The sequence below is a fragment of the Drosophila elegans genome, unplaced genomic scaffold (genome assembly GCF_018152505.1).
Source record: "Drosophila elegans isolate 14027-0461.03 unplaced genomic scaffold, ASM1815250v1 contig_409, whole genome shotgun sequence".
Taxonomy (NCBI): domain Eukaryota; kingdom Metazoa; phylum Arthropoda; class Insecta; order Diptera; family Drosophilidae; genus Drosophila; species Drosophila elegans.
The window spans coordinates 950,500-964,170 of NW_024545796.1; the positions used below are offsets into that span (position 1 = coordinate 950,500).

The 13,671-nt window shown below is 46.8% G+C and overlaps 1 protein-coding gene and 1 long non-coding RNA gene across 10 annotated transcripts in view; both read left to right on the plus strand.

Annotated features, from left to right (window-relative positions):
- LOC108139312 (protein RRNAD1-like) overlaps positions 1-13,671 on the plus strand; it is a 36,244-nt gene that overhangs the window by 17,035 nt on the left and 5,538 nt on the right. For 8 of the 9 annotated variants that reach the window (XM_017262036.2, XM_041708883.1, XM_041708884.1 and 5 more), the window contains exon 3: positions 630-1,047. In XM_017262036.2, coding sequence (XP_017117525.1) covers positions 630-785 — 156 coding nt within the window. In that variant the 3' untranslated portion in view covers positions 786-1,047. Of the gene's footprint in view, positions 1-629; positions 1,048-13,671 lie in introns of those variants that run through there. The other variant, XM_041708885.1, reaches the window with a different exon arrangement.
- On the plus strand, positions 2,113-7,348 carry LOC121467475. Its single transcript, XR_005977533.1, has 5 exons — positions 2,113-2,954; positions 3,020-5,141; positions 5,196-6,550; positions 6,631-6,914; positions 7,036-7,348. It is a non-coding gene; the product is annotated as an uncharacterized LOC121467475 (long non-coding RNA).

Below are 13,671 nucleotides of genomic sequence, written 5' to 3' on the forward strand. Positions count from 1 at the left end.
AGGGTATTATCTCAGTGAGAGGAGTCATCTCCGACCCTTTAAAGTAGATATATTCTTGATCACTGGGGGAGTCGATCTAGCCATGTCCGTCTGTCCGTCCGTCCGTTTCTACGCAAACTAGTCTCCGTTTTTTTTAGCGTATCTGCATAAAACTTTCCCAAAAGTTGTCTTTCTGTTGCAGGTAGGCAGGTAAATTATAAATTTGCTGTTGTTAATTTTTTTTAGTTATTCGAGATGAAGTAATAGTTAAATAATTTAGAATAACCGTATAATTCATATTCATATAGCTTCCATAGAAACAATCACAATATTAATAAAAATACATTTTAAAAATAATTAAACTTCTCTATTTTTGAATTTTTAAAAAATTGTTTTGGAAATATTATTAATTTGATAGTTCAGATTTACGTTTTATTTTAATTTAAACCGGAAAACGATATCATATAGCTGCCATAGAAACGATAGCATAATTAAGCTGAAAATCACCACTTATATGTTTTTAAACATATACGCATATAAAACGAAAATTTCAAGAATTACCTGCAAGGGTATATAAACTTCGGCTTGTCGAAGTTTGCTTCCTTACATGTTTATAATGATAACTGTTATACCTTTTTACCTTTCCATAGAAACTATGTGAAAACGTAGTGTTATTTGACCGTTTGTGTTTCTTGAAGGAAGCGGCAGAAAACCAGAAACTTACTGTTCAGGTGCGATATGAGACATTGTTTGATGAAAAGATATCGCCACGATGCCAAGTTCTGTTTGCAGAAAAGTTGTTCTGAAGCTGTCTTAAACTTTAGTTAACTTGTGTCTTTTGGTTCTGGTGGTTTTTTTAACGGCTTTACGCAAACTTAATAAATATATATATTATACTCTCTGCATTCCGTTGCTTAGGCTCAGAACGAATGGCCCTATATATAAACCTCACTTAATGTAGACAACATTAATTAAAATAATTCATAGACGAATATAAAGCATGAAGAGGCCATAGTTGCTCTTGACTCGAATGAGATAAATACATTTTTTTGAACTGATAAAATATAATATAACATGAATATACTTTTTATAGTCGTACGGTGAGTATTACAGATTTAGAAAAAAATCAACTCAAGGTAATTGGCAAAAACCCACATATGTATGTAGGTGAAAAAAAAAAAATAAATCTTCAATATAAACGTTGGAAATAAAGATTAATATGGCAACGCCGACTGTCAGCTGAACGCGATAGTTGTCTGCGAGCAACTGCATAGCGTTGAAAAAAGAACCTAAGTTGTTTCTGCTTTCTATTTCGACCGCGTGTGGTCGCGGTTTACTTTTGTGTCACTATGGACGGCAGTACATGTAGTGACGATGAGCACCAAGAGCATGTGCATAGGAGCCAGAATTCAAAATCTGCTGTGATGGTCCGATCGTAACGAGTAAGGGTATCGCTAATTGAATCGGGATTGTTGTCGAAGACTTAAGCAAAAGTAATTGGTTCAGGAGAAAGGGCGGTGAAATTTTTTTTAAAGTGGAGTGACACCCAATTTACTTGGACCCGTTGCTCCGATCAAAAGTTATTCAAAAATACTTATTTTTGGTTATCTCAAAACGAAAATTTGTCCGTGTCTGTTTGACAATTTCAAACTTTAAGGACTTCTCAAAGAGCTCCGGAATAATTTTTCATGCAGGTCGTTAGGTAGGTCGGTTTGCCAAAGTTTGCTTCCTTTCTTGTTAAGCTTTAAAGACTTGCCAAACGTAGTTTCTAAAGTACTGACGTAAAGCTAAACGTTTTTTTTTAATCATGCAATAATATTGTGGTACTTTCAAATAAAAACGTTTGATATCTAACAAAAACACCTCTTAACGAGGTAAAAAAGTCATGACGATCGAACCTTAAACAGAAAAAATATATTTTTATCATAACCCAATAGTAAATACGCCTATATTCTTAGGGTACCAAGTTTAAAAAATGGCAAAAGACAAAATATTGGTGCGCCGAAATGAAATAAATGCACACATGCTCCCGTGTATGAGAATGCATGATCACGCATACATACAAAGACGAATTCAAGCGCACGGCAGCCTTCTACAAAAAGCGCCTCTCTGCGACTGAACGACTGAACTCGTGCAATGAGTGCGCGAGCATAAAAATGAGAATAAGAATGAGAGAGCAAAAAACCCGAACGCACACGAAGTGCAGGGGCCTGTTGCTGTGAGCACGGCGGGCCTCCCGTGATCCGTTTTTTTGCGTCCAAATGCCTTGTATGAAATGACCAGTCTATATGTTGTATGGTTAGTGGTCCGAGCAAGGAAAGTACGAGACCTTTTGTCGTACCGCAGGCGTCTCCGATCGTATGCATTTTCGAGGTTCTTCAGCACCTTGTCATGGATCACTTGGAGTTTATCAAACGTTCTGATCCCCGCCATTTCGTGATCACACAGCGACTTCAACATCCTTGCCAACTTGAAGCTGGCTCCGTTCAGGAAGATGTGTCATCTGAATAAGGTGAAGAACGGAGCTTCTCCGGTTGCGTAATGAATCGCGTTGCGGATGGGCACCTGTAGTGGAGTATAGAAAGACATATCGTATGTTTAGTTGCGCCACCTAGCGGGCGGTATAGGCTGTAAATGGCAACCTTAAAGTGGAAGATTAATCGTCAATAGGTAGGACTGCATTAGCGTTAAGGTTTTTAGCGAAACCCCAGCTCTAATCCCGGTTGTAACCCATCTTGTAATATCCGCCCTCGAAAACCTCATGATTTCTTCTTAATCTGACTCTCGACCTGAGCGGTTGTATAGCTGGCATAACAACAGCGATAATACAACTAAAAGTAAAGAGGTTGTGGCCGATCAAGACTTTCACAGCTCACCACTGCACAAATTTTTGCACGGCATAAGGTGTTACAGTCGCAGTGAACCAATTCTTGGCCAGATTCTGGCCAAAACGGTTAATTACTACCCCCTCACGGGTAAGTCATAACCTATAACCGGTGCAAGTGAATATTCCCTCATTCAGGCGTTTTATTTGACATAGGGGACGGCATTCTTACATGCCCTTTCGTCGCCGAGTACCGCCGGCGATCGTATCATCAGTCATTTCTGCCCCAAAAAGGCAGTTCAGTTCGCCAACGTCTTCAACTAAACCCCGGTGCAACGAGGATAAGGAAACCCCATCAGGAGCTCAACATAACCAGCGCCAACAGCATGCCGCAATAGTGTACAGTGCATTTTTTTTTGGTATCATACGTCTGTCGAACTAATTAAAGTGCATACCAAAAAGTGTTTATAAATTCGTCTGTGCTCAGCTAATCAACAAATATCGCCTAAAGTAGTAATTCCCATAGTGAAGTGACTAAAACTAGGTCAGAATAGTGCTTAAAAGTAGTAGTAAAGTAAACGCAAAGCAAAACGCGTATATAAAAGTAAACGCAAGCTATATACACATATAAAAGTAAACAAAAAAAAAAAACACGGGTTAAAGTGAGCTGAATGCATGTAAAAGTAAACGCAAACCTAAATGTAAACACCAAAATAAAAGCAATCCCAGTTGTTTACGCAAATAAAGTGTACTACATTTGAAATCGCCAAGTAAATACATAAAACTCAATGAAGACAAAGAAATCGTATAAGATAAGGCTAAGTTCTATTAAGTAAAATCAATAAAAATATGAGTAAGTTAAAATGTTAAACGAAATATGAATATGAAAATGAGAATTAGTTGAACATAAGGAGAGAACAAGAGGTTCGAAAGTTTTTTCATCGTTAGATATAAATAGAGTAAAAAGATGCGAGTATAGGCAAAGAGTAAGAACATGTAAAATTCAAGGGATGTGTATGCAAATTTCGGTCACGTTAAATATGTGCAGACGTATGAGCCGATAAGGTAATAATTGCCGAACTTCTTTGGTTTGCATTTGTTTACAATTTTTGAGCAACACCACCAACATATTGAAGCGCTTTCATTAGTGGGATATCTCAGGTGAGCCAAGTTTGACAATTTTATACCCTTGAGAGTTATCCGAAATTTTATTACGCAATTAAGTGATCGAGTGTAAAGTAATACTAAATAAAATGTAAAGTAAATAAATACTAAATAAAATGTCTGAATGCTAACGATAATTTTTCTTATGAAACAAATAGGAAAAAAAAGTGTAAATTTGTAATATTAAATTTAAATATATTTTATTATCCTTTAGTTACCGTAATTGAGATCGCACGATATATGAAGTTATGAAAATTTAAAGTTTTATTAAGGATTATGCATGCTAGTTTTAAACAATACCTGTGTACAAAAATATCTAATTTTAAATGAAGTCTATATCTTTCCCTTTTATATTTAGTAAATAAACAATGATTATAATGTCTGAGTAAACAATCATATTTTAACTCCGTGCTGACCCGAGAGCCGTCGTGAAATCAATTATTTAAAGGGGCCTGATGCAGTATTTTATTGGGCTGATAACACCCCATTTACATCTAGGGGCGTGTAATGTGAGAAGTGCTATTTCTATATGTCTGTTTGTTATGCTATCTCTTTTCCGGCCGATATTGGCTCGTTGCCTGTTTGCACGCGATACATTTTAATTGTTAAAGATATTCAAGAGCACCCGTAAGCTGCAGCCTCTCAAGAACACCACGACATTCGCTGACGAGTTAGAGCCGGATTTAAACGCGTGCAGGGCTAACAGTTTGCAATACCATCAGCTCAACGTTGCTCGTTACACACCTCAATCTCCGGAAGATACGCGTCCCATTCTCGATGGTCTTCTTCTAAATAGCTTCGGATCGCCGCCAACACGCTTTGGTTTACCCTTTCAACTGCGTTGCTTTGCGGAGAGTGGACTGGCGTCTTAATGTGCGTAATACCAATACCATCGCCTCCTCGAAGATCTTGGACATAATCTGGCGGCCGTTGTCCGAATGCACTATTTATGGAATTCCGAACTTAAAGAAAACCCCGTGAATGAGGAACTCCACTACATTTGGTGCCGATAACTCTTGCATGGCCATAAGCTGCCGTTGGATCCGAATGTGCACGCACAATTCTGCTGTGGATCGGACTCTGGGGAATCCACAATTTCCATACGAAGCCTTCAATCATCCAGATTTGAAGAAGACTCTCTTGAAGATGAGACCGTCCACTATCCCCAAATCAGGTAAGTTGACCAAGTTTTTTTCTACTTGTAACAACTCCGTGTATTTTTCCCCAGTAAACTCGGTGGTCTCGAAGCCGACCAACTGTGACGGGTCCACCGTTAGCTCTCAAACACAACACGAAAGGGTATATGCCACGACGTTCTCGCTTCCTGTGGTCGATGTTGGAGTGAAATCCCTGGAGCTGCAATGACCACCGAGCCAGCCGACCCCAAAGGTTTTTCATAGACATAAGCCACTTTAAGCTGGCATTATCCGTGATGCACGTAAACGGCATTCCATCAACTTACGGCCGGAACTTTCGAATGGCCAGTAGGGCCGCGAGACATTCTCTTTCGGTAACGGTGTAGTGAACTTGGTGACGATTCATCTAGGCCGAAACTAACGCTATTGGCTGCTCCTGGCCGACTTCATCCCGCTGGAACAACACTTCACCGACTCCGATCTGGGATGCATCGCACTGGATGAAAAAGTGCCGCTTGAAGTCAGCATGTACCAAAACTGGCGCAGTTGCAAGGGCCATTTTCAAGGACTCCACTGCCAGCTTTGCTTCTGGACTCAAGGAAAACTTTTTATTTCCAGTCCTCTTCAAGGATTCCGTAAGCGGAGCTGCCAACGTCGCGAAGTTCTTTATAAACCGACGGTACCAACCACCGGTTCCAAGAACGGCTCTCATTTCCTTCATGGTCCTTGGCTCAGGCATTCTCCTAATAGCTGATACACGCCCTGGATCTCAGCTGGAATCACTCGGTCCATGAGTCTCACCAGCCTCTGTGATGCGTTACACAGTCCAAAAGGCATCACACGGAACTGGTAAACAGACAGACCAGGAACCGTAAGTGCTGTGTTTTCCTTGCTGTTCGTGTCCAACTCAATCTGCCTGAAAGCTGGAAATGTAATACGTTTGGTCGATTCTGGACAGGATGCCGTCTAGCTGGGCAACGGGTAAGCATCTCTAATGGCCAATTCCAGACCTTGACACTACGGTGATGCGGTTGCTCCAGGCGCTTTTACTCGACGACTCCGAACGCTAGCATCTTGTCGACCTCGTCCTCGACCACCTTCTGCTTCGCGGAGACATCGGATAGGGTCGATCGTTGAACACTTTGGCTCGTTCAATCAGCTCAATCATGTGCTTCTACAGACTGGTGGTACCTAAGCCATCCCTCTCGAAAGTCACGAACTGCTTCTTGATCTCCTCCAGCTCTTGTTCATCGGCCTTGGAAAACGTCCAGGACTCGGGATCGGCTTTCTCCTCGTCGTCATCCTCGACCTCAGCGTAGTGCTCCATCTCCCTAGCGTGTATTTCTTCGGCCTTCTTCAAGCTTTCGGAAGCGATGTGGCCTATTATTGCTGGAACCAGTCCGAACGCTTGCTAAAAATCCACTCCAAAATAAGCTGGCTGCTCCAGGTAAGGATATAAATAAAAGAGAATGTGCTCTGTCCGTCCAGGTAGCTTGACCCGTCCTATAATCGACCGATCCTCTCCAGAAGCCGTTCGGACTGCGGATAGGTACTTCTCAACGCGCACATCTAATACCTCTACCAGCTCTCTGCCACCTTTACCAAGCAGACTAACACTCGCTCCAAAGTACAACAACACCATCAGTTGCTTGGTCCGGACTCGGACTGCGGCGAATGGTCTGGGATCTCGCGATAAACTCCGCTTCACGGCGGCCACTGCTTCGCGTCGAAATCGATCCCTGGCCTTCTAAACCTTGCGAGACACCATACGCATCCCACCTCTAGGTACCGTCGCATCCTCTCCGCATCGGGTAAGTATTGTAATTTGGACCTATTACTATTCTAAGAAAGTAAACATTTATTTAAACCTACCGACTCTTCTTCTTTGCGGGACTCTTGTCTGGACGCATCCTCCGCCTTCGGATCGCCCAGTCGACCGTTTTCCGCACAACCCAGACATTTGGGAGACACGGTGTCTGGCTTTCCATATCGGTAGCTGAACAGTCTGCGTTCTGTCGCTGCGCAGTCACGGAACCCGTGATCCACGAAATTGGTGGCTTGGGTGTTATTGCCACGACGCAACCACCCTTCCTTGGGTGCCCCAAAGCTAATGTTGGAGGCACACCCTATCTCCGGCAGAACGGAGTCTATTCCTGGTGGATTAGGATCGGCTCATGTCCCCGCCCAAAGTAACTTACACAAATATTTCGGCCGTTTGTTTACATTTAATTTTCTGCAAGATTGTAAGGATGCTCTCCGGCCGGGGTACATATCTCAGTCAGATCCAGGAGTCCTTTATAAGAAATTTGTAAATCACCGAAACACCGGACAAGAGAGTTTCATTCAACGAGTGAATGAGTCGTTTGGGGGGTCACGCCGAAGGTTCTCATGGACGCCAGGAGAGAGAGAGTAATGTCGGAGTTGATCGCGCCGTACCTTGCTCCGGACTTAAAAATCCCACGGGCTGGACCTTGGGGCGAGGCCAAGCCAGGCGAACGATTTCACGAGGGTGGGAACGCCGGGTGATCCCACTGGTCACTTCCGCGATTGGGACACGTAAGTCGTTTTCCGCGTGCCGGAGGCCAAAAATCCACCGAGCTGGACGCTCGGGCGAGGCCAAGCCAGGACACTATTTCGCGAGAGTGGGGCCGGCGGGTGACGTCACGCGCAAGTTGTTAACGACGTATCGGAGGCCAAAAATCCAGCGGACTGGACTTTCGGGCGAGGCCAAGCCGGGTAGAATTTGTCGGACATGGGAGGATTGAAGGGAAAATGATGCCGGTATGATTGACCAGTCGGGAATGATGTCCGAGGAGGAAAGCTATGGTACTAGACCAGACTGGACGGGAATCTAAGATGCTAGACCAGACGGGACGGGCGTCCACGTGCGGGTTTCAAATACTACGGTGTGGGAGGCTAAGATACTAGACCAGACGGGCCGGGTGTCCAAGTACAGGTCTCAAATACTACGGGGAGGGAAGCTAGGATACTAGACCAGACGGGACGGATGTCCGCATACAGGTCACATGCACTACGAGGAGAGAAGCTACTGGTCGACTACGAATACAAGAATCACAAACGAGGGATTTCACTTTTACTTCTTCTCTTTATTTTTTCTAGATTATTTTTATTTATCTAATACCCTCCTAAGAGTCCGCTACACCGTCTTTACTTACAGGGGAGGAATGTTATACACACTAACCTCAAAACACTGATCAGCTCACTTATTCACTGGTCGCGTGCCGTCGCGCGGTCGAGGCGTTACTCGGATTACACGGAAAGTCACTGCGGGAGACACGTCGGCCCCTCTTACCATTCCGACACAAGAGAACCCTCGCTCGATCGGTGTATGACCACCTTTCCCACGCTCCCTTTTTCTCGCTTTAGGGATTTCTAGTATATTCCTTAATTCCAAGTATTTTCTATTACTCACTAAATATCGGCTGGCGCTGCCACTCGGGTTTGAAACTTAATTACGGCTTAATATTCGGTTTCAACTTAATATTTATTATCCATTATGCGTCGCTTACACCTATAACCTTACATACTACTAACTTAATATTTATTATTCATGATAAGTCGCTTACTCCTATAACCTTACATCCTACTAACAATTGTATCGTACACCGTCTAGGTGTGTACGTTACACCCCCCCTTTCTTCCCGTGGGGCGATAAAGAGGCGCCCGTCACTCTTGATAGTGACGATGAACCGGAGTCCGTCGCCTCCTATGGCTTTCCGGACTCGGCGTCCGCGGCCGGCCCGGGCTGCTACCTTCCTCTTGATCTCCTGGACAATATGTCTAGGTAGGTAACGCAAACCGCTGCTACCAATCCAGCCCTCCGGCAATGGGCTGAGATCATCCTCCCCTACTGCGGATTCCGCCAACTCCAATGCGGAAGTCGGTACGGCGTTTACTTCGCCCGTCATCGCAGCACTTGGTTGGGTATACCTGGCGGCGAATTCGGTCGAATCGATCTCCGAAATATCCATTAGGACCTGGTCGAGCAAGTGATCTTCCCATTCGGTGAGTTGGTCGATCGGATGAGCACAGTTGGGGAAGTGCTGGAGATCTACGGCCCCGTCCCACCGCTGTCCACGACGTTCAATTTAACTCGTCGATAGCGTACGTCGAATTGGAATTGCTGCAATTCTAACGCCCAACGCGCTATTCGGCCGAAAGGGCTCTCAATAGAATTTAGCCACTTGAGAGCTAGATGGTCAGTAACGGCCTCGAATCGGTACCCTTCCAGGTAGCACCGCATCTTCCTGATTGCCCAGATTATGGCCAGACACTCTTTCTCCGTGGTAGTGTAGTTCTGTTCCGAGGGGGTTAGTCGGCGGCTAGCGTATGCGATGACCTTCTCTTGACTTTCGGTGCCCACTAGCGTCTGTTTGCAAAATGAACTTATGGTCGAAATCCGGACAGCCTAAGACGGGAGCAGTAGTCAGGCATCTTTTAATTTCCTCCAAGGCGGCTTGCTGTTCTGGTCCCCAGGTCCACTTCCGTCCTTTCTTTAGTAGCGCAGTCATCGGCTGCACGATAGTCGCGAAACTAGGGACAAATCGCCGATACCACGAGGCCATCCCGATCCATTGACGGAGTTCCTTTAAGTTAGAGGGGGCCTTTAACCCGTTGATCGCAGACACCTTCTCGGGATCAGTCTGAATTCCGTCGCTGCTGATGACGTGGCCGAGGTAAACGAGTTTCTGCTTGAAGAAGCAACACTTCTTTGGATTTATCCTTAAGTTCGCCGCCCGCAATCTGCGGAAAACTTCCAAAAGATGAGCGAAGTACTGTTTACCTGACGTCTAGGTAAGCGAAGGCGACCGGTTCCATCTCCACACCGAACACACTAGCTAGAGCGCGTTGAAACGTGGCACTGGCAGAATGCAGCCCGAAGGGCATAACCTTCCATTGATACAATCCTCTCCCAGGAACCGTGAATGCTGTATATTGGCGACTATCCCTAGCCATGGGAATTTGCCAATAGCCGTGCTTCAAGTCCAACGTGGAGATATATCGGGCGTGACGTAATTTCTCCAGAATGTGATTGATTCTCGGGACTGGGTAGGCGTCGGGCACTGAGTGTGCGTTTAACTGACGGTAGTCTACACACATGCGTCAATCGCCAGTCTTCTTCTTGAGCAATACGATGGGAGCGCTGTGCGGGCTTCTGGAAGGTTCGATGGCCCCGTCACGGAGCAGTTCGTCTACTTGGGCATCGATAACATGTTGCATCGCGTAGTTCCGGGGATAATACCTTTGCTTTACGGGCTTATCGTCGCGCATGACGATAGTGTGCTCGGCGACGTGAGACACCCCATACAGCTTCTCGAATAAGGCCAGTTCCCGATCGATGAAGCTTTGTTGCGCCGGACTCAATAGTGTGCTCTGTCGCTGTTAGTCGCCTGGCAGTTCCCAAATGGGCCCCAACCGCAACAGGGCGTACCGTTTCCTCCTGGCTGCTCCGCGCCTTTATAAGTACTGGCTGTAAGAGAGGGTCTCCTGCCGCTTGGGCTTCATTTTGCAATCCAAGGGTAGCTCGACCACATCGCACCTGAGTTCCCGCTACTTTGAGGAAGTCCATCCCAAGTATTACACGATCTAACATGGTGGGCATTACTAACATAGGTAAGAGCACCGTATTGCCGGCCAACGTAACCGAGGTTCGCTAGAGCTTCGTCACATCCAGACATGACCGGTCGGCCAACGCTATTCTAGTGATAACATCCTGTAACTCGCCTGCACTCGCGGCCAGTCGAGTAAAACTTTCACTGACGAATCTCCTCGATTCCCCTGTATCAATGGTGGCGTCCACCCGTTGTCCTCCGACTTCTATCGCTGCTGTGATGAGCCCGCCGTGTAACCTTAACGGGGGGTTTTACTGGGGTCGGGTTGCTGCTCCGTTCGTCTCCGCCGCACCCGGGTTCCGGCGGAGGCGTTTCCCGACACATTTCGACGGCAACATTCTATAGTTAAAACTCCTGGTCGCCCACAGTCCCAACATAAATCCCGACGTGGGTTGGGGCAGTTCCATTGGAGATGTCCGTTCTCTCCACAGCGATTACAAGCCAGCCGTATGTCCACTCGAGAGGTTCCTTGACCGATCATCTGGTGGGTCAGGTGTCCCGTCTGCGTTGTATTCACCGGATTCCGGAATGGGTTCGGCGATCGGCGAAGTTGAGGTTCTTCTTGGTTCCTGTCCATGGTTGCTCTTGGCTCGCGCCGAGTCGTCTCGAGTTGTTTGACACTCTCATATTCTCTGGCCATATGGGTCAACTGTGTCAAGTTCACGAATTCACTGTGTTTATTATACAGTCGGTATTCTGGAGCCAAGTTTTCGTATGCCCGGTACAATTCTTCCTCTTCTCGACAACCGGTTTGCTGCATCTTGGTTCTAAGCTCGATCAAGAAGGTCTTGAAAGGCTCTCCTTTCCGCTGCACGTGGGTCCGTATCTCATCTTCCAACCGCTCGAAATATCGAGGTGGTAGGAAAAAAGTCGAGGAATTCCCTTCTGAAGGTTCCCCATGAGGCCGACTGTAGCTGGCTCGTGCGAAACCACCGTACCGCTGTGCCCTCCAAAATTTCGGACATAACGTGGGGTACCTACTCTGGATTTATCCTGTACGTCGTCATCTTTTCCTCGAGCGCGGCGATGAGAGTCAACGGATCCGAACTCCCATTGAACCGTAAATTCCATTTGTGCATCTTCTCGGGGAGCAGATGTTGAGTGGGAGCTGCTCCATGTGTCTCGCCCTTGTAGATCGGCAGGTAAGCGGGCGTCTACCGGTGGCATCCAGGTACCGTGCGTCGATCCTGGGCGGAGTCCCGATCGATGTAGCTCCGGAAGTCATGGAAATGCTCAGGGATTCCGAGAGTTGTCCCGTCTCACCGTTCCTGCCTGGAGGGTTCGGACTTGGGGCCCGGCTGCTATATTGCTCCTGCTCCTGCAACGACCCTGTGTTGACGAGGTGGGCGAATGCCTTCCTGGTCTCCTCGACGGTACCGTCGGCTTTAAAACCAAACTCCAGGGCGAGAGAACTGAGTTCGTCTTTTCGGCGAGCGTATATCCAGCAGACTCCTATACCTATGTTCTTAAAAAAATAGGCTTCTTCGTACTCACCGTCAGATTCCTTGGGGTTACTCATTGTTTGTTGTCCTCTTCGATTTAATTTGGTGTTAACTTCCTTCTCAAGTCTTCTAGGTCCTTCATTTTTTTTCTTCAGTGGGTCTTTAAGCCACTTGGATGATTCTCTAGCTATTCTCGGTAACCCTGCTCGGGCGCCACTTGTAAGGATGCTCTCTGGCCGGGGTACATTTCTCAGTCAGATCCAGGAGTCCTTTATAAGAAATTTATAAATTACCGAAACACCGGACTAGAGAGTTTCATTCAACGAGTGAATGAGTCGTTTGGGGGCCACGCCGAAGGTTCTCATGAACGCCAGGAGAGAGAGAGTAATGTCGGAGTTGATCGCGCCGTATCTTGCTCCGGAGTTAAAAATCCCACGGGCTGGACCTTGGGGCGAGCCCAAGCCAGGCGAACGATTTCACGAACGTGGGAACGCCGGGTGATCCCACTGGTCACTTCCGCGATTGGGACACGTAAGTCGTTTTCCGCATGCCGGAGGCCAAAAATCCACCGAGCTGGACGCTCGGGCGAGGCCAAGCCAGGACACTATTTCGCGAGAGTGGGGTCGGCGGGTGACGTCACGCGCAAGTTGTTTACGACGTATCGGAGGCCAAAAATCCACCGGACTGTACATTCGGGCGAGACCAAGCCGGGTAGAATTTGTCGGACGTGGGGGGATTGAAGGGAAAAGGATGGCGGTATGATTGACCAGTCGGGAATGATGTCCGCGCGCAGGTCACATGCACTACGAGGAGGAAAGCTATGGTACTAGACCAGACGGGCCGGGTGTCCGCGTGCCAGTCGCATGCGCTACGAGGAGGAAAGCTAGGGTACTAGACCAGACGGGCCGGGTGTCCGCGTGCCGGTCGCATGCGCTACGAGAGGGGGAATCTAAGATACTAGACCAGACGGGGCGGGTGTCCACGTGCAGGTCTCAAATACTACGATGAGGGAAGCTAAGATACTAGACCAGACGGGCCGGGTGTCCACGTACCGGTCCCATGCACTACGAGGGGGGGAATCTAAGATTCTAGACCAGACGGGACGGGTGTCCACGTGCGGGTCTCAAATACTACGGTGTGGGAGGCTAAGATACTAGACCAGATGGGCCGGGTGTCCGCGTACAGGTCTCAAATACTACGGGGAGGGAAGCTAGGATACTAGACCAGACGGGACGGATGTCCGCGTACAGGTCACATGCACTACGAGGAGAGAAGCTACTGGTCGACTACGAATAAAAGAATCACAAACGAGGGATTTCACTTTTACTTCTTATCTTTATTTTTTTCTAGATTATTTTTATTTATCTAATACCCTACTACGAGTCCGCTACACCGTCTTTACTTAACCTCAAAACACTGATCAGCTCACTTATTCACTGGTCGCGTGCCGTCGCGCGGTCGAGGCGTTACTCGGATTACACGGAAAATCACTG